The 22433-nt window shown below is 38.1% G+C and overlaps 1 protein-coding gene across 2 annotated transcripts in view; it reads right to left on the bottom strand.

The window, feature by feature from the left end:
* The window catches only part of EGLN3 (egl-9 family hypoxia inducible factor 3), a 44628-nt gene that overhangs the window by 9188 nt on the left and 13007 nt on the right, over positions 1-22433 (bottom strand). For both annotated transcript variants that reach the window (XM_070755755.1, XM_070755764.1), the window contains exon 2: positions 2399-2518. In XM_070755755.1, the coding sequence (XP_070611856.1) occupies positions 2399-2518 (120 nt within the window). The remainder of the gene's footprint in view (positions 1-2398; positions 2519-22433) is intronic.

Below are 22433 nucleotides of genomic sequence, written 5' to 3'. Positions count from 1 at the left end.
CAGGCTTTCTGACCCTGACTTTGTCCAGTTTTCCACAACAGACTTGTTGTACATTTTTTTTTTGACAAACTTCTTGCTATCACATCAAGATGGAAAATCTGAATCACTTTCATCTCCAAACTTGTGTGTGTGTATTCTGTCAAAATATGTTTTTTGTCAAAATGTATGTTTCTGTCAAAATATATGTTGCACACGCACACACACACACACAAAACCCCACATACAAACACACACACACACTTCAAACCCGTCTGATTTCTTAAACCCGTCTGATTTCTTAAGCAACACAAAGAGATATGAGGGAATTGGGATTTTGTTCTGCCTTTTCAGAAGCAGGGACCGCCCTCCAACTTCATATAAAACTGTGTGTTCCAATTTATTTCAATGTAAACATTTAATCTGTTACAGCAATTAAAAACGTGCAGAATCCCTTGACAATTCTTCAGAGAGCACTTTAGTTAGCCATTTATCTTTTTTTTAAAGCAAAAAGTTGAAAGATTCTTGATACTTTTAACGCTGGTGGAAAGCAGTATGCAAGGATGCTGCACAATCAACAAGAAATCATATTGTTATATTTATATGCCATCACCATCCAGTCTGCAATGTTGATTGAGAGAGAATGTCACGTTCCAAGTCATAGCTTCAGTGGTTGAGGGAAATCTTAAACCTGGCATGGTTACCATGTTTATCTCAGATTATGCCAAAAGCACTTTCACCAAAATATTAACATTTCAAATTTAACTCTCCCTTTTTTCTATTTATACTTTCTCAGATCAAAATCTTATTAAGTTCTGAGCTGCCGCTTTTATTTTGCTCCTTTCTTCTTTCTTAATCCAGAATGAAGGATACCTCACTGAATGTTTCTTTTTCTTTCTTGCTGTTCAAAAAAATGTGTTTTTTTAAAAGTTTCATACAGTTGTATCCAAATGTATTTAAGAAAGTGAGATTTAAATCATATCCAGGGTCCTTAAGAGCTCCACGTGGCTATGAGCCAGAAATTCTCTCTTATTTCTCAGCTGCTCAACTCATGACTACCAGGATCTTCAAATCCTATGGACTTCTCCAGAGGAGTGCAGGTGGGCAATCTCCTTATCTGGAGAGGCTCTACTGGCCTGGACTGGCCACAGGCAGCACTATAACAGAGTCTTGACTTCCTCAGAGATGTCCTAGTTTGCCATAGTCTTCACCCAGAAGCTGCATGTGCCCAAACTTAATAGAACACTACTGCAACACAACTCTATGCATGCCATGACAGCAAGGTTTGCAGCTGTTTTATTTTATTTATCATTAGAGTTGGAAGGGACCTTGCAGGTCATCTAGTCCAACCCCCTGTCCAGGCAGGAGACCCATCACCACCCCATTGTTATTATAATCAAATTTATATCTTTATTATCCAGATGACACCTGTAGTCTTTTATGACAGGTAAGCATTGGTTTACCACTAAATATATATTCATTAGAGGGCTGCAGTTAAAGAGTTCTTCCAGCATGCTTATTACATTGGCATTAATGTACAGAGTTTTAAACATGCAAATAATTTTCTTTACTTACTTGGATGTCTCCAAATGATAAGGAATGTCTTTATGCCATCTATTCCTTTTGGTGTAATTTTTAGAGAAAGGGAAAGGATTGTTTTTATTTTCCACTCTGAGAAAAGTCAGTGGAATCTCTGTGTCATATTAAAAAATAATGCTCAAGTGTTCCTAGGCATCCACAAGAATTGGACATGGTTTGAAGTGGGCAATCTTCTAGATACAGGGCTTTGAGTAGCTGAAAACTGATGCTTTTGACAGTTAGCAAACCTAAAGGCAGAATGTCAACTTGTTTTTCTTTAAATATATCACAGCAAACAGCCTCTAAGCTCCCACACACATGTGTTAGCAAACACAATCCTTTTTATGAGGCCAAGGCAGGGCAAACAGAGGGAGACGTTTTCATGATCTTATACTGTACATAGGGCAAAATCAAACAAGTATTCTTTTTCAAAGGCGGCTTTATATGGGACAAAAACAAAAGACAACCATGGCTCAACCTGTTAAACTACCTCAGTTGTCAGAATCCATTTATTTATTGCTTTTCAGGCACCCATTTGTTTTCATCAAACTAAACCCTTTGTTACCTGTATCCTTAAATAGTGACAGTCACACCAATGGCTCAAAAATTCTAAGCTCTCCCCATTTTCAATAAGCTGCCTGCCTATCCAATTGAAATTAAAAAATAATGCAACCATGAAATGGATTTATCTTCACATTTCAGCTACCCAGCGTTGTATTCAGAAATTTCACGGTACTTCATAAAAAATGGAAGAGCAAGAAAACAGGGGTGTGGAGAAACATTGTTCCTGGAGTAGGTTCCTCTTGAGTCTACACTTCTCAACAACATATGAGGAGCTACATACCTTTGAATCCCAGTTCTTGTTCAGGTAATAAATGCAGGTGATACATCGCCCATCTCCATTGGGATTATCCACATGACGCACGTAGCCAGTTCCATTCCCAGGATAACAAGCTACCATAGCCTGGAAGGTGATACAAGAAGAGAAAGAAAGATGCTTAGTATTTTTCTCCCTACTAGTTTGGCAGTTTTAAAAATTTATCTGTTTGCTTTTCAGATACAAAATCAAAATACAATTTTAAACTATCGGTCTTAGAATCTGAACAGTTGTAGATACTGTTAAGTTTAGTCAGACATATTATATTCTTCAAAGTAATTCTGCTCCTGTAGAACAATGTTTTAAGGAGTGAAGATGATATTAAATGTTTGACATGATTCCTTAGCAAATGCAGGCTGGAAGTTAGAAGTTGATATTGTTGATAAAGGAATTGTGGAGGCTATGAATAATTTTTAAAATGCAGCATGGTTTTGCTTTATTGTACTAACTTATTTGAACAATTTACATGGCTGCTCATTTTGTAGCTTAACAACTCTATTTAAGAATAGTGGTCCACCTCAAGTCTGAAATGAAACAATTACGATGTGAGTGAGTATACCATAAGGGCAAATGGTTGGAACATGATCTTAAGGTTCATTCCATTCCTACTGGACATAACTGAGAAATATATGTAGTATAACTTCAAAAATTTTCTCTCTACCGCAAAACATGAGCACTTTTACACATATGGTTTTGAATCTGAATGGAATAGCCTTTACTATACTAGTTATCTTTCCTGGGTATTTTTGCATTTATTTCAGATGTAAATTATTTTGTAGAAAAGATTGTATCTCACTAAAGGGCCCTGCTTCAACTGGGTACCTTTGAAATGTGTTGGTATTACAAATCCTGTAATTGTCAGATCCTACACTGATTAGAAATTTGGGAAGCAAGTACTAGGAAACTTTCCTGAGCAAGCTTTGGTAAAATTAATTGTAAACAGCAAGCAGTATAGCTTTCTTTTCACTGAACCTGTACAGGAGAACATGTGATTTAAGCAAGTATCCTTAGGTTTGTAAGAAAAGTATGAATACCACTTTTGTCAGGTACCGTAACTTTCTCCCTATACCCCCACTAAATAAATGTGATAAAACAATCCATTTCCCACCCTTCAGGATGTTTATATCTAATGCCTCGATGAAAGTAAAACTTAGATACTGTGCACAGATGTTTTATTTCTTGTCTATATGGGACTGTAGGAATCTCCCTGTCAACCTGTCAACATCTCCTCCCTGTGCTTAAACCACAGAATTAGCCAAACATGTTTCAGAGGTAATTTCTTGTTTTAATATTTTCATGCCTGCTCATATATTCATTTTGTGGAATTAATCAGAAGACCAAAGATGAAGCTTCGCTCCTTAAGAATCAAAAGGGAATGCTACAGAGGATATGAGTGAAAGCCTATTCAGTACTGGTTATGGAGGAAATGTACTTCACAGTACGTACTCATTTATTCTGCTTTTTTAAAAACACAACTAGAACCATGTCAGAGGCCTAGGGCTGCCATTTCTGATTATAGTAATCACCACCATTACCATTTAATGGAACCCAAAGCTCTATGGCCTGAGGAGGCAGATTTTAGTAGTCACAGCAGCATATTCCTGAACTCATTTTTCTTTTAGAGACAAATGGCATTACAGCATAAAACCACAGTCTGATGACAAGGCTGTGAAAAAGTTATATTTGGTGGTACAGCAAAGCAATCATTACTCACAATGGCTCAGAATTACTAGAACTGAATTGCTACATCTCTGTAGGGCAACAAACTAGGAAAGATCCTGTTTTCAAGGAAACCAAGACAGAATTAACAGCTCTTAGAAATTAAAAATGGAAAGAAAGATTACAAATCCAATTGCTCATTATCTGATTCACATCCTTTTTTTCCCTCACAAGAACTTCAATCCACCATTTACCACATGTCCTTGTGCGTTTTCCCAAATTAATAAATACTTGGCTCTATAAATTTTTACTGGTCCAAATATTTATCGGAAGGACGAGGCTTCAAGTCACTTTTCTTCTAACCTCACAACCAACTGTAAATGTGTCTGGGTTAGATTAGCATGCAATAGGTAACTCGGGAAAAGTTAAATCAGAAAGGTAACCTATAAGAGATATCTGTTTTAAGGCAGGGATTGGTCCTGCTAGAATAAGGGGCGAGTACAAGTGCACTAGAGTGCCTTCCGTCCCCTGTCCTATTGCTCTCCTATATCTCCTATACCTTTCTTCTATTCCTATATCTCTTCTTTCATTGATATGTTCTATTACTATATCTTCTTTTCTATTCTTTCATAGATATATTTTACTATGAGTATCTCCTCTATAACCTTCATCGTGTATTTTACTATGTGTATATAGATATATACCCACTAAAACCCCTCATTGTGTATTGGACAAAATAAAATAAATAAATAAATAAATAAATATGTAAACTTTCGTTCGTTCTGAAAATGACGTAATCCATCTAAAGATTAGAAGGCTGAATGGAGCTGGTGTAGTATAATTATTAAAGCAGGAGTAAGAAATCTAAAATCCGCTAGTGATGATTAGTTGCAGTCAAATGCTAATCTAGACTGAACGAGGCCCCCACTTCTAAATCTGAAATTTAGTCCCAGGCATTATGAAGTGGGAAAATTTGAAGCATCTGAAAGTCTGAAGAGCTACTTAAGGACTTTATTCAGTCTGTTTCCTCATCTTTAAGAAATACTTCCCATCCAAACAGAAAAATGTTCTGCACATGAAAGATATACTTTCGCCAAGTATAGTTCGGTTTAAAAATGAGAGCAAAAGGAGTCCTGAAATATTATAAATTTCCTTAAACCAGTAAACAATTTGGATGGAGGTTTAAAGAAGAGAATTTTCCTGGATCTCCTAGGACTTATAGAAAGATTATCAAAGTTACAGTTGGTATAAGTCCAGCATAGATGGGGTTGGCCTCCATGTAGAAAACCAGTTGTTGATGGCTTCTTTTGCATAAATCTAAAAGCAGAAAAGGAAAAAGACCAGAAGGAGGAGCCAAGGGTCATAACAATAATTGTAGAAGGTAGCTTAAAATAACTGAAAATGGCCAAATCAAAACAGATATCAATCTTTCTCTACCAATGCCACAAAATAACATTATACACTTTTCATTTTCATAGCTGTGATATTGATATATAAACACCAAGTTTATTTGAAGTGCTTGTTTCTATGCTTCATGCTGCTTTTTAAAAATTGCTTAACTCTATTACTGAAACACTTCTTGGAATCCACTTTCAATGGTGACAAATGATGCAAACATATTGGAAACAAGCCTATAAGACAAAGAAGATGTTATTTTAAATAGTGTTTATTCTTTGAAAGGGGGGTGGGATTTACTTGAACTGTGTTTTGTTGCAATAGGTTTCTGTAAATTAGAAAGTTGGAAGTCTGTTTGAAACAGGCTTGGAAATGAAATCCTGGGATCTTAACAGCCAAACACAAAGTCAAGGCAGTCTCCAAAACCAGTAGCAGAATTCTTCACACCAAGCGCATTCTACAGTACCTATGATCTTAAGTGGCTTAGTGAGGGATTTCTTTTCATAGCACCTTTTCTCAAACATGCCTTTTTTATGAGCCTAGGATGGATGGCGAAATAGGAAATATTTATTGCCTGATTCTGGGCTTGAGAAACAATGGTTTTCATTGCCAGCTTGCACAAGAGAACCTGATTATTTCCAGATCAATTGGAAGTTATCAATCCATCTCATTCTGGATTCAGACCAACAGAATCAAGGTATTTAAAACTGCAGTGTTTCAATGCTGCAGATAGGCAACACCCTATTGAGAAGTTCATCTCCAAAGCAGCAGGACAGTTTTGAGTTCACCTTTTGAGTCTTGCTTCCTCTGAGGATGGATAGAGGTATATGCAAAGGAATAATTCCATTTCAGCGCATCTGAATTTTCCCATGTAATAATAGTGTCAGCTAATTGTAGCGTAATGGCCCAGATGTGCCCTTAATACTGGATAACAGTTTATGTTATAGCTTAGTGATGGTGAAACTTTTTTCCCTTGGGTGCCAAAAGCGCGTGTGCACAAATTATCGCGCCTGTGGGAGTGCCTACACCCATAATTCAATGCCTGGGGAGGGTGAAAACTGTCTTCCCTGCCCCCTGGAGTCCTTTGGAAGCCACAAACAGCCCATTGCCCAACTTCTGGTGTACCCAGTAGGCACATTTTTCACCCTCCCAGGCTCCAGAGGCTCCCCTAAAGCCTGGGGAGGGAAAAAACACCCTCCTCCATCCCCTGGAGGTCCTCTAGAAGCCGAAAATGTCCTTCCAGAGCCTCCATGCGAGCCAAAAAGCAACTGGCCGGTGCCCATGTGCATGCTGGAGCTGAGCTAGGACAACGACTCATGTGCCGGCAGATATGTCTCCGTGTGCCACCTGTGGCACCCATTCCATAGGTTCGCCATCACTGTTATAGCTTCTTATTCTCACCCATGTAGTTACCCAAAAAGCCTCTCCTGATTTAGCATCTCCAAGCCAGATGTCTTAAAGACTTCTTGACTGCCACCTGCCTAATGTTTTAAATTAGTTGCAGATATTTATACTATGTTGACCCTGGTTCTTGATCTTCATTCTTGGTTTTGTGATTTTTAGACTTTTCAAACAATATAATATATTTGGTTATCCAGAACTATCAAATGATACACAAGTAATCCTCAACTTATCACCATTGATTTAGTTACCATTCAGCACTTAAAAAAGTGACCTAAAACCACCACACACACTTATGACCGTAGCAGCATCCCCATGGTCATGTGATCAAAATTCAGATGCTTAGCAAGAGACATGTGTTTAAAATAGTTGTGGCATCCCAGAAGTCATGTGATCTCCATCTGTGACCCACCCAGCTAGCTTTCAACAAGCAAAGTCCACAAGGAAAGACAGATTCGTCACTCAGGAAAAGGTCAAGAGGGAGAAAGAGGAAGTAGAGAGGGAAAAGAGGAGAGAAGAAGGGGAGGGAACTAGGAAGGGGGAGAGAAGGAGAAAGAAGGTAGAAGGAGGAGACGGAGATAGAGGGGGGGGAGTACAAAGAAATGAGGTAAAAGAGTAATAAATAGTAGTATAAATAGGTGCAAAAATAGGATACTGATTTATGATAGATTGGATAGAAATATATAATTATGTATGTTTTGATATGTCGTACAGCATATGCATAGATGTGTACATGGAAATTGTGGATAATTTTTTTTTAAAGAAAGCCAGATTCGTTTAATGATTGCACGATTCACTTAATGGCTACAGTTTTAACAGCTTTAACTAAAAAGGTCATAAAATAGGACATGACTAATTTAACAACCACCTTGCTTAGCAACTGGAATTTTGGTCCCATTTGTGGTCATAAATCAAAGACCTCCTATAGGGGGAAAATGACAACCTCTGTGTCATTTTAAAAATGCCTTGTTTATTCATAGGTATTTTGCCTTTTCAATACCTTGGGGTTTTTTTTAGAATTGTTTATCTACTTTCTTTAATATCTAATTTTTTTTTTTTTAAAAAAAAACAACCTCCAGTGTTATGAACAAACAGACCGATTAGTCAATTTCTGTTTCATTTCCCATCAATCTGGCTATCACACTCAAAGAGGAACCCTACTATAGGTAGTCCTCGACTTACAACAGTTCATTTAGTGACCATTCAAAGTTAAAACGGCACTGAAAAAATGGATCTGTGACCGTCTTTTCACACTAATAACTATTGCAACTTCTGCCCACCTTTTCCTGCTACCTATAAAAAAACTTTTTCTGTCTTGTATTTGTTCTAGCAGTGGCATTCAGCAGTATACTTCATTTCATTATAGGCTTACACCACCACATTACTTGGCTTTTAACCAATGAAATTGATGGAGTTCTGCCATTTTCCTCTTTCATCATAAAATAAAGAACAAGCTGCTGTATATATATTTTTTCTTTTTTTACAGGTAAAAGAAGAATGTCAGGGACCATGTTGAACCTAGTTCAAAGAAAACTATGGGCCATCACCTGGCCAAAATGTAGGAAGCTATTGAAATCAGAAATGATTTTTGGAAACCAGCTTCATTTCCAGTTGATCTACTTGTAAGAGTCCAGCAATTGAAGGTTGCGGTATGGAAAATTCATTAGAATGAAAACAGTGGATTTTGGCTGATGGAATTTATATTTTTTTTAAAACGGAGCCTTTGAAATAAAAAGCTTAGCGCCCCTAAGAAAAACAATCTACTTGTAATTCTATATTACTTAACATTACTCTATAACAGCTATAACAAATGGTTATAGCTGTTCACGCTTTTTCTGCCTTCAACCATATTGCTCAAACAGGAATTTTAATAAACTCTAAAACATGCAACTATTCTAAAATTCAAATTGGCCTAAATAAAGATATTATCACTGTGTATTTTTCATTCTGATTCTTGTCATACAAACTAGGTAGGACTAACAATCTGATTCAGAATGAAGTGGCAGAATATTTTATTTGGTTCACCAGTCATGAGAACAGATATTTTAATGGTTGTTCCAGGTGGCCTCCAGGAAATACAAAAGGTCTTGGGAAAGACACATTTACAACTGGTGAATTATTAACGCTGATCACAGAATATAAATCTCTACAGGAATTTTCTCATACCCCACAATGTGTACCAGATTAACTCATGACTTGGGGCGGGGGTAATGGATGGAGAGGACATTGGTCACACTAGTTTGGAAGCAAAGGCACCCTTGATCACAAGGGCCAGATCAAAATCAAATTAAATTTTACATTATGGAAGGGGAGGGATGAAATCCCTTGCAAAATTTGCCTACCAGCCACTCTATTCCTCGGTTTGGCAGAATTGCATTGCAAGACTGATTGTTAATTTTGAAGGTATAAATTAATGAAATACATAAATAAAAGCCTGCAATCCCCAATGTAAAACATTCTGTCAAAACAGGCTGCATTTTGTCACATTGCATTTTTAGGACAAAGCAAAGCGCTAAAGGCTATGACAACAACATTGAGGCTGAAGGGAATTCGCTAGATAGAGAATCATAATTCTGCTTGCAATGAACACCCTCGTCTCTTCCCATTATCAAAACAATTAATCTTTCTTTTATAAGCAGGGTGTTGCCTTGCTCTTTAGCCCCACATACTTCAGTATATACCGTGATGAATATTTATCTGTAAGCATCGTATTGCTCATATGCTTTCATTTTAGCTTTCCTGCAGTCCTGGCTCTTACACTTTTTTCTTTCCTTTTATAAAGTTGAAATTGCTGCCAGCGGATGTTCTCTTTTATGTCTACAGAAGCGCATGTAATTTCAAGAACCATCTAGACCAAAGCACTGCCTGCTGAGAGCAGCCATGCCAGCTTTACTTCAAATGCAAAAGGCTGTGTGTGGGGTTTTTTTTTTTAAAGTCAGGACAACCCAAGCTAGCTTCCAATTAGCAGAAATAAACATTCTTCTTGCGTTGATGTACACACACATATATCAACTCTTTCGGTTTAGGAAGACTTCCTCAGAACTGCTGTGTGATCTGGCTCCTGGCCAGCCATATGATGGCTTAATGACAGTGCTACGTGCAGTGCGTGAGGCTATCAGCAATCAAACACTAACTTCGCTCCTGAGTACACTTCACAGAGAAACGGCTGAAGAAAGGGAAAAGCATATACAAAACATCCAGAATTGATTCTTGCTGAATTCTTTCAGAAATCAGGAGGGAGCTAGGATGGGGGTTGTTTGTCTTCCCGGCTCCTTTTCATGACCAACACATATTCAGAACTTTTGTTGATTTTGTTGTTTGTCTCTCATACATACTACTATTCTTTGAAACCTCAGCTCAGGAGTGTGGGCCAAGAGGGAAAAGCATAGCAATTTGCTATTGTTTCCCTTTTTCTTTTCTTTGAAAAAAAATCCTAAAGCCCTGTTTTGACAATTTCTAACTTCAATGTTCCTTTATGCTTTCAAAAAATTGCTGCCAGTTTTATTTCTTCTGTGCATTAAAGGCTATGAGATAAATTGTGTAAGAGAGAACACATTCACTATTGCTGGGGTTCCCAGCAAAGATGGGGTGGGTGGGAGAGAATGAATCAGCTCCCCCTGAATGTCTTCCTTGTGAAGGACCTAAAAGAAAATTTGAAAGACAGTAGGTGGAAACTATTTAGCTGAACATAAAACGCTATTTCCCCCATCAGGGAGAAAATAGCTGAGTTAAAGATGAATTGTTTTATTTATGTTTTTCCAATGTCCTTTTAATGTTACTGATCTTAGGATTGTTTTCATCTTTTTAAAGTAAGTCAACAGAATTAAAACAACACGTTTGCATTTAAAAAGTGAGCAGAATTTTTAAAAAATGAGCCCATCCGTTTCACAAGGGAAGGCATACTTCTGATCTGATTAAAAAAAAAACCAACAGTGGCCACTGCAGATGAGGTCCTGCACTCCTGGTAGATAACAAATAGAGAAGGATTTGTGGCAGAATTTATTCCTGTGCATCCTAGAATTAAGGAGCAGATGTAAAGGAAATTTAAAGATCCTCTAATATAATCCTTCCTGCAGTGTCAATTCAGGATCTACTACATAGGATAAGGTTCTAGAATTCCTGTCAGACAGCCATATAGATGCTGTTTCAATATTTCTAGCATAAGAGAGACAACTATCTTCTGAGACAATCTGTTCCATTGTCAGTTTCTCTAATGTTTGGCAGAATTCTATTTCTCAGCTATTTCCACGCAAAGGTTCTACCTTTTTCTCTGAATCAACAAATAAATCTGTTCATCTTCCACTAGGCAGCCTCAGATATCTGAAAGGCTGTTATGTTTCTTCCTAATCTTTTCTCCTCAGGCTAAAGATAGTCAGCTTTTTCAATCATTCCTTCTAAGATGTGCTTTCCAGACATCTCTTTATCCTGTCGGCCATCCCTTGGATTTACTCTAGTTTGGTAAGGTCCTTCTTGGAAAAAATAAACTGTCAGATATCTCAGTAATCAGCAAAAGATTACCCCAAACAATGATGAAAAAGCTATGAAGGACAATGAATAGCAGAAGGATTCAACAACAACAAAAAATCAAAGATAATTGGGAAAAAAAGCTAAGACAACAGGATGGGTTGCATTGTGTACTTCTTTTGGTTTAAACACATATATTACTAATGAAAGTGAATATATGTGTCCCAGGCTGGGGTGGGTTCCACCTACCTTCACTTTTGGTTCACATCACATTGGAAGTGCACATTTTGCACTCAGGTTGGGAAAATGACCCTCTGCGCATGTGCAGAAGCCATTGTGCATGCGCGGAGGATTCTTTGCCAGCTGCTTTCAAGGAGCAGCGACCGGAGGACCAATTCAGAGGCATGGACAGCCAGCCATTGCTGCCGGTTTGGTGAGCGGGGCAAATTTCTACCACCAGTTCAAATGAACTGGGCCAAACTGGCAGCAACCCACCACTGGTCTCAGGATAAGGTTTCAGGATTCAGGGTGGATAGGTCACCGTAGGGAATGTGGATGATGTGACTGTGCTATTTGAGGGTTGGGTCAGGAAACTTAAGCATTGTACCAGCAATTGAACCAGATTATATGTTGTTGTGGTTAGCTCTGGCCCAGCTCCTGCCCCAAGGACTGTGGATGTGGGGGAGACATCCACATGCTGCAGGCCTGTTTTGCCCCCGGTTGAATCTGCTGATGAAGGCTCCTCTGACCAAGAAGACATGAGTGACAGGGAGGAGGAGAGTGTGGCAGACAGCTCAGAAGGAGATCAATTATCTAGCTCCTCCTTGGATTCAGAACAAGAGTTAATGATACAGCCACGCATGCGGAGAGCGATGCAAAGGCAACAACAACTGAGAGATTATTATCAAAGAAAATGAGGCCACCTGTGGTTGGGTGGGACTGTGGTAATTAGTGAGGCTGCTATAAAGAGCAGCCTGTGGGTTTGGCCATTGTGGAGGATTATCTGATCGTTGTGTTTCATGACTGCTTTACTGACTTGGACCTTTTGTGTGCTGATTTTTCCCCACTTTGAAACTAAACCAGGGCAAAGTGTGTTTCACTTTGTGAAAAAAGAAGGACTGTGAATTGCCTCACAGCTGCAAGCTAAATATCACAGAACTGATAAGGGACTTGTACAAATTACCAGTTTGTTTGGAGACAAGTGCTCTTTGCTATCCCAAAAGAGGGCTTGCTTTAAGTGAATTTTCATTATAAAGAACATTGTTTTGAATTTTCAAATGTGTGTGTGTCTGAAATTGTATCTGTGCATTTTTGGGAGGATTCTACCAGAGAGCTCAACAGAACATACGTAGGGGTATCTGCCCTGAGGATGGGCTCCAGCCAGTGAAGGGCTGCAAAAATTTTTACTACCACGCTGTGGATGTGGCTTATTTTGTGGGTGCGGCTTGCCGGCCAAATGACCAGATGGGGGTGGCTTGACAATCATGTGACGGGGGGCAGCGTAAAGGTCATGTGACTGGCTTAAAGGTGGCCAACTGGACGTCACTCACGTCAAGGGTTAGTGTTAGGGTGCCTGGCCTCTCCTCACCTCAAAGAGATACAATTTCCCTATCTATTTACTATTACTGGACATCCAAAAAAAACCCTATTTAATTCTATGTATATATGCCATATGTGTACATACATATTACACACAGGCACACAAAAATATACATTATATACTAAATAAACTGTATGTGTATGTACAAACACACACGCACAAGCTGTTCTAAAATTATACTCATTCAACCTCATTTACTGCAATATGAAAAACAAACCCAGAACCCAGAAGGGGAAAAAAAGAAAAAAATTCAAAATTTTCCCACTGGTTCTGCGTACCTGACCATACCCGTAGGAGCCCATCACTGGCTCCAGCACAAGTCCGAAAGCTTGGAAGACTAAATCTCTTGTCTCAGTGACCGACTGAGATTGGATCCTGCAGACATTGATGCTTTAAAGGAATATACATTATGAGTAATGGGGCATACTGGTCTTCCAACTAGTTCTCATTCTGGGGCCAAACTATAGTCCAACAAGAATATCCATAAAGTTACAGATGTCAGAATGTCCATTAGATATACAGTATATAATTAGTTGTGATACATGCTGTGATATAAGCAGTAAAGGACAGTTAGTGGCAACACTAGCAGGTTATAGCAACAGGAACATCTGGGGACCAGTACTGTATTGACAAAAAAAGCAACATTTATCTAAGGACATCATTATAAACTGACAAATAATACAGCAGTTTATAAGCAACCACCAATAGCAAGCTCCAATCATGTCGTTTATACTAATTTATTTGCATATATTGTGACCCAAAGATTCTCTGGACTTGCAGCTTCTGCTGCATTAGCAGGTGGAAACTATGACCAGGTATAAACTCAGGACAAGATCCACCAAAGAGTGCCCAATGTACTCAGTGTTAATACTCAGCATGGGATACTCAGCCTTGTAGGAATCTAAAAATGCATTCTCAATACTGTATAGCCATATGAAGCATCTTCCTCATTTTCAGCATCAGGCTGAAATTGACCACCTGGTTAACATAAAATAACCCAAGGAGCTTCATTTCAAGTTAATCTAGATAAAAACTATGAAATATTTGCAACCAAATATTCTTCTTGTCCTTTTTTCTCCTGTTTCCTTCCCATCCAGTTTTCTTTCCTCTTATCTTTTTTTTTAAATTAAAAGCCTAAAGCAAGGCTGCCTTTGTTTTTAATCTTCTTTAAGTCAGTCCAAAAGCCCTTCAGTCTAAAAAAAAAAAGGAATATAAATGCTTCAAATAAATGCATCTGCATGACAAAGGAGAATGGGTAGTTCATTCTGAAGTCTACCTCTCTCCTCTAAGAGAAGATGGCCTCTTTTTTTTTTGCAGCCCACCAATTGAATGCAGAATATTGAAACATGGAAACATGTACTTGCTTCCTCTGAATTTGTACAAAAAAACTAATGGCAACATTTTTTAAAAATTCCTCCTCTCTTTCTCCATTTCTCTGTCTTAGCTGAAATCAATGGAAATAGCTTATATCATACAAATAAGTATCCCTGGACTTGGTCCTACTGTAGCCAGGCCTAATTTTTCATGGATCTTTCATATATGTAATCTCTCTCTCTCTCTCCCTCCCTCCCTCCCTGTATTACTTGTTTTCAGAAAGTGAGGATATGTTTGGACTATTCTTTCTTTCTTTCTTTCTTCCTTCCTTTTGTTTCTTTTACTTATTTTGGTTGCTACTATATTGTAATTTAAAAAAAAAACCCTCTTCTCCTTCTGCTCCCAAAAATTCAGGAGAGAAATGGTTGTTATTACCATATCAGAAGAATTCCAGATCAAGTCCTTCATTCTAACTCAATCTGCTAGTGGGTGAAAACTTGCTCTGGCAGCCTGTAGTTGAGACCAATTTTCTCAGTAGGCTTACTCAGAAATAGAAATACATTTTGTGATGCCTGGACATTATGTCTTCTTCATCCAATTTCTATTCAGTAGAAAAAGGTAACCTACTTGTTACAGGCAGATTTTCATTTCTACTCTGATCAATGATACCTACAAAGATCATTAACCTCAGCAAGATGGTGGATGGAGTCTTAAACACTGCTCTTTTTGTACATGTGTGTCAATGATTCAAAGGGAGTGGGCTTGTAGAGCACCACTTCACCCACCATCTGGCCAATGGTACATGCAAATCCTACAGACATCACAGCTCGATACTGCAATAGGCAACCTTTGTTCTTCTGAGTAATATTAGAAACAAGAAAGAGGTTCATGAACAGAAGTCTCATGGAAACAATGATTTTCAACATAAGAGAAGCTTGTGAGCTCCTGACAGAGAACATCTCTGAAATACTTCAAACTTGGTAGCACCTCATATGAAATCCGTATTAAACTCTTAAATACAGATTACACTAACCGTTCATGGGGACAATAATAGCTAGTATGAATGCACCTAGCCAATAAGAATGATTTTTATTTACTGACATACCCATGGTAGTTTAAAAAGTAACATGAGCATGATCAGTGGCTGCGGTGGTTCACCCAAGGAGGAATCAAAAGTAGTCTCAACATGAACAATAAGCATCCAGTCAAGATGGTGAGAAAGGAAGGAAGCACTTCATTGATTGCTACATAGAAGTGAGTAGCATTATACAGATATGCTGAAGTATCATACCCCCAGACATCACAATTCAGATGCACAGAGAAACAGAGCACCCAAATATGAAAATGTAACAAAATGACAATCCTAGAAGCTCAAATCAGAAATCTTCAAGATACGGATACAATATCAATACAAAACATGATTCACAGGTTTCCTCGATATAATTGCTTCAGAGGTGAGAACCAAGTGGTTTTTCAGTAGGTAGGTAACAGGAGCCTAAAAGTAAATCAGAAACGGATTCTGGAAAGAGTATTTGAGCCATTGCCATGATTACTGAATCTATCAAAGCCTGATACCGAATTACACACTATAATTACAGCCTTTAAAAATTGTAAAACTTTTATGTTTGCAATGTACACAAATATTCTGCAAACAACTCTATCCATAGAAAGGCAGAACGCATACACGCCCTCATTCATTAGCATTTTGAAAATGGGATGCAACATCTAAATGAGATTCTGTATACATACAATACCGGAAGGTACAACTATAACACATATGAAACTTTTAGGAAGGAACTGTGGATTGTCCTTCCCTTGTTTAACTTCAGAACACCTTCAGAACACCTCACTATTTACATATTTTTTATATTAATGATAAAAGTTTCTGGAGTCTTATTGTTTTTTCCCAAAAGCTCTTTTCCCATTTTGAAACTCAGAATAGTTACTTACATTTTTTGTTGATTATTCTGCTCATTGTCTGTCTATCTGTCTATCTGTCTATCTATTTATCTATTTATTTATCTATTTATTTATCTATTTATCTATTTATCTATTTATCTATCAATCTATCAATCTATCTATCTATCTATCTATCTATCATCTATCTATCTATCTATCTATCTATCTATCTATCTATCTATCTATCTATCTATCTATCTATCTATCTATTGTATTCGACTTATATGCTGCCCAATCCCGAAGAACTCAGGTCCCGTCCCGTGCCCCCTGCCCAATTTCTTATATTTATTCCACTCAGGTTTTCTAGCCCAATTAAAAAGTAAATTTCAAATAGATTTGTTTTAGAATTTTTAAGGGTACGTAGGAAGGGACCAATTTCATCTGACCTGCATTATACACAAGTTGCTGGTGCTTAGTGAGATAAAATATCAAAAGTTTAAAAGAACACAGAATAACACAGAAAGGACCCTGTAGCTCTTCTAGTCCAACCCTCTGTTCAAACATTCAAGACAAATGACTGTCCAATCTCTTCTTAAAAACATCTGACACTGTGGACGGAGCACTCACATCTTCTGGAGATAAGCTGTTCTACTGATAAATTGTTCTCACAGACAGGAAATTTTTCCTTAATTCTAGACTGAATCTCCTTGTTAAGCTTCCTTCCATTACTTCTTGACTTGCCCTCAGGTACTCTGCAGAATAGATTGACCCCTTCCTTTCTGTGACAACCACTCAAATACTGGAAGACTGTTATCATGTCACCCCCAGTCCTTCTATTTGTTAGACCACACATACCCACTTCCCACACCATTCATCATATGGTTTAGCCTCCAGCCCTCAATGATCTTTGTTGTTCTTCTTTGAACTCTTTCTGGAATCTCAACAACTTTTTGTATCGTGGTAACAAAAATTAGATTCAGTATTCCAAGTGCGGTCTTACCAGTGCAGTAGAAACCAGTACTAACATTTCATATCATATTGATTCTCTTAATGCAGCCTTGAACTGCATTGGTCTCTTTTGCAGCTGCAGCACACTGCTTGGTGTTATTTGCAAATTTGCTGAGTCTCCTTTTACGCCTTCATCTAAATCATTTATGAAGATGTTGAAGAGTACTAGACCTAAAATAGAACCTTGAGGTAACCCACTGCTTGCTTGCCTCCATGTCAATGCAATTCCATTTAGGACTACACATTGAAGGCGATTGGTCAGCCAGTTATAAATCCATATGGTGGTGATGCTATGTACTGCTCTACATTTTTCTATTTTACCAAGAAGTAGAGTGTGGTCTACTTTGTTAAATTTAGTCATAAGGCACCCTCTTGATCTTATGGGGATGTTCTGCCAGCGTGCTTCAACCGCCCGTAATTACAGGGTAATTAATCCAGGAAGACACACACCACACGATAAAAAGAAAACCCAAAAGTTTTTATAAACAGAAAAACAGAAAAAGCTCCCTTTTTAAATGTCAAAGGGATTTTCTGATACACACAAGGCACAGGTTAAATGCAATCCAATTTCTCACCCAATAACTGGGAAATTGAGTCCAATTCTAAAGTCCAGAGAGTTCACACACAATCTTGAACAGCACAAAAACCATGATCTTGACGAAACAATGAATCAGATAAACTGCCATGAGGCTAAAACACCAGGCTGCACTTTTATCTGTAGCACTAATTACAGCAGCCCCACCCAACCACAGGTGGCCTCATTTTCTCTTGTAACAATCCTTCAGTTGTTGTCTCCTATGCATCACTCTACGCATGTGTGGATGTGTCATTAATTCTTGTTCAGAATCTAGGGATGATACAGATGATTGATCTCCTCCTGGGATGTCTGCCAAACTCTCCTCCTCCCTGTCACTCATGCCTCCTTGGTCAGAGGAGACTTCGTCGGCAGATTCCACTGGGAGCAAAACAGGCCTGCGGCATGTGGATGTCTTCCCCACATCCACCTCCACATTCCTTGGGGCAGGAGCTGGGCCAGAGCTAACCACAACAGGGGCCAAGAAAAAAAAATCCAGGATAAACATAGGCAGACAAGGAACAATGTCTACACATATCAATTCTTGCAGTGACAACTCTTTATCTCCCTCTATGTAAATGATTTATTGTCATTCATTCCTAGGATAAAAATTAAAGTGTTGCACTTCAGATCTTCACCCTGATATTAGGTGGCTTGGCCCTTCCTAATGGGATCAGGAAAAAGCATTTCTCAGAGCTATATAAGATTTTCCACTACACACACACACACAAACTTCAGAACAATGGGCACATTGATAGTTAATCATCAACTTCTACTTCAATTACAAACTGTACTAAACCTGTGCTATAAAAGCAGACTCTAGACCAGCAGACAGACCAGATAGGGGGGTCAGGTCTGTTGCTAATGCAATGAGATTTATATCAATGGCTCATTGGTGTTACCCAAGTAATCAATGAGAAATAAATGCCTTAAAATGTATAGCCTACCTGGAGGAACCCTGATTATTTCCTAGTTCATCGATCATGCTGGAAACTGCTACACGAAGAAAGCAAGAGTATTAATCTCCTAACCCAAGAAGCAATGACCCCCCCCCCTCCCCACACCTTATTTTTCTCTTCAACAGATACAGCTTTTTTCCTCAAATGGAGATATATAAATATATATGGTTTTGTCCTTTGGATATGGAACCTAGAGAGATGCTGCCACCATCTGACAATAAGAACTGTGTTTTAGATATTTAAGCTACAGTTACCTCCAGTTTAGGTTAAAAACAGGATGCATTAGAAGAGGCAGTCAACCACAGCATTGTTATATTAAACTGTCTACAAAGACTTTCTTACATTCTGTTTAAATATCAAGGTGACACTATAGTAAAAAAAAAAGAGGAAAAAAACACCGATTCAACCCTCAGTGTTGAAAATATTCCTGTGAAGACATAATAAGACAACACAAAAGACTCGTCCTGGCTCCTGACTATATATGGGGGCCAAACTTTACAGATAATAAACAACTGGGTGTATTGTATTGTAATTGTACTGTACTGACTGCTTCTTTGTTTTAAAACCAGATTTTCATAATTGCACTAAAAGCACAAAAGCATCCAAGCCATCCAGAATCTGTCACCATTTAGAGAAGGACAAAACACACATTTAAGATGTTCTCCCTGTTTCCTAGAGTTATTTAAGCCCTCATTTCACAGAATAGCTCCTTGAAAGCCTAAAGGGGACTTTTCAAAAAGCTCCAATTTTTGATAGGCAAAAGTTTCCCCATGGGCAGAAGGGCCTACCACATGAAGACCTTGCTCTGTAATATAGGAATCTGACAATTGTTGATATGCTTCCAGAATCTGTCAGCAAACACAAGGCATTTATATGTCTCTTTGTGCTGTGCTTTCTACAATCTATACTACCGTACCTCGTAGATACAATATTCCTAAAAATCAAACCAGGCCTGTTTGGAGCTATAAAATTGTCCCTAATCTAAACTTAATGCTGCCAAACACCCTGTTGTAGCTAAACATTATAATTAGTGAAACAACCACGGTATTTCAATGACCGTATTAACTGCTGTAAATGCAATTGATTTTTATTGTCAAAAATTACTTTTGTTGCAACACATTATTACTCTGATTCTGTATAAGTTCAGCAGGAATTTACTCCCACTCTTACAGAAGCAAGTGGTAATTTTTTTCAGCGAAACCTATTATGGAACAATGCCTGTGACAGCTAAAAGGAAGGATGGCCAACTACAAAGAGGATATTGACTTGAGTCTCTAAACTACAGCAACTTTGCTCTCATTGCCCATTAAACTCTGCATGCTGATGCTTTTGAGAAAACAAAAGGTAAAAGTAATGTGGAATTCAAATGTCATGATTTTCTGATCAGTCAACCAGTTAAGATCATTGCTGCATCCAATTATTAAAGTAGATGGGGCAGAAAATTGTGCAAAGGCGACAGACAGCTGTCCTGGACAATGAATGTGACCTTTGGCAAAGTTTCTAATTTAGATTGCCAAAAATTCAAGAATTCAGCATCTGTTGCCTATATTTCATATAATATCATAAAGATAAGGTAGGAATGTGAGCAGCAAATATGTTATATGAGATAGAAACCTATGTAAGTTAATATGCTGGTCCAGTGAACATTAACGGGAAAAATAGCAACACGTATTAAACCTTAAATTGCTATAAACTAGAGAAGAAATAACTCCTAATGGTATAAGGAAGACAAGCAGCAGCCAACGCTGGCTATTGTTTGGAAGTCACTATAACTGAGAAAGGTGAGCCTAGGGGGGCAAAATTATAAAGCTGAAGCAGAGTGTGTTGATGTCAAAGTAATTGATTGATTAAAAAGAACAGACCCTTTCTGGTTTTGTTGTTGGTAAAGGAGGAATGAAATAGAAGAAAGCATAGCTCTGCCCCTCCAAATGGGAATTGTCTCTCAGACAGCAGAATGTGGAATAAGTGTCCTACACAAACAAATACAAAAAAGGCTGGAATGGGCGTTTGGCATTCTTTGGAACTTGAGTCAACCCTGACCTTCCCTTTGTGGGCTTTCTGAGGTTAGGATTTTTTTTCCAAATGTTAGAAAGAGCTGGCTCTTAGAAACTCCCTCTCAAAGGTCCCAGCTCCCTCCAGAGAGAGGGAAAGACACATACTACATCAGTGGGGGTTGCTCCCAGTTCGGACTGGTTCTTAGAACTGGTAGCACCAGTGGTGGGAGGCTCTGCCCACCCGCCCTGGATGCTTTGGTGCATGTGCAGAAGCATCACCTGCACGCATGAGAGCGCACACAAACAGGTGGCAAAATATTTTACAACCCACCATTGGTCTATATATATATATATATAGTCTTCAAAGATAAAAAACAAAATGATCTTGCATACACCTGCAAGCACAATGGATGATGAATAATGTAACTCAATGCCCCAGACTACAAATCATAGTGAAGGGTGTCGCTGCAGATTTTCTTTTGCCTTTTCATGTGAAAAGTCAACCTAACATATCAGGTATTATCATAGGGTTGACCCAAGACATTTCAATCTCTAAAGATCAAAAGCAAACTCCCCATAAAGGTACAAAGTATCTAAGATTTGGCACTTGATGGTCAATCCCTAACATTAATTAAATAATGACAAAGCCACTTTCCTTGACCCCAACAGTTAGGTGATTGAGATGAGCACCTTACTTTTCCTATGATGGTCTCCTTAATCTGGTAGTGTGGAGTTTCTCAGAGATGACCTTGAAGAAATTGCACAGCAACAGTTACAAAAGCATGTTTTCAGCCCTAAAAACGAATATATTAGAAAGACACTTAAATTGGCTTTGCCGTAACCCCCTATAATATAAGAGGGAGAGAAAGAAAAACATAGAGTGCTTTCAAGAACCCATTACTAAAGCTTATCTCAATAAAGTATACTTTCAACTGATCCTTGAAGAATATGTTTTTTGACCTGTCTACCTGGAAGATATTTTCCTGAGATTCTAAAAACACATGTGGAGGCCTTATTTTGCTATACATATATAAAATATTATAAGCCAAGGTTTACCATTCAGAATATTTTTTACAAATTCTCAGATATTTACTTCTTGAAGATAGTTTTTTTTAAAATAATATTAAATTTAATAAATTCATACATTAAATCTAGTAAAATGAGGCTTTACTGGTTTTATCATGTTGTTTTTGTAATAATCCCTCTGCTATTAATTTTTATGGCGATGAAAGGGATAGGTTAAACCAAATATTCATTTTTATGTATTATCCCAAGTAAATAGTCAAAGAAAATATCATATTTTTTAAAAAATTGAATAATGTTCATTCGGTGCAGCTGGACTCTTTCTCTTAATTTTCAGCATCGACTTAAACATTGTTATGATATTAAAACAATCATATAAGAGTTGTATTGGTGCACTGGTAGAATGCAGTGTTGCAGGCTAACTCTGCCCACTGCCAGGAGTTCAATCCTGACCAGCTCAAGGTTGATCCATCCTTCCAAGGCTGTTAAAATGTGAACCCAGGTTGTTGGGGGCAATATGCTGACTGTATGAAAACCACTCAGAGAGGGTTGCAAAAAAGCACTGTGAAGTATGTAAGTCTAAGTACTATTGCTATTATGCTCTATAAAAAACAGTTACTTTCCTTAGGGTCTGTTACGGCTTGCCAGCAGCCTGTGCAGCTGGTAGCTGATTCCGACAGCAAAGAGGCTGATGAGATGATGCACCAGCAGC

This window comes from Erythrolamprus reginae, chromosome 1, assembly GCF_031021105.1.
Source record: "Erythrolamprus reginae isolate rEryReg1 chromosome 1, rEryReg1.hap1, whole genome shotgun sequence".
NCBI lineage: Eukaryota > Metazoa > Chordata > Lepidosauria > Squamata > Dipsadidae > Erythrolamprus > Erythrolamprus reginae.
The sequence above is the reverse complement of the archived record's forward strand: the minus strand, read 5'-3'. Positions and strand labels throughout refer to the sequence as shown.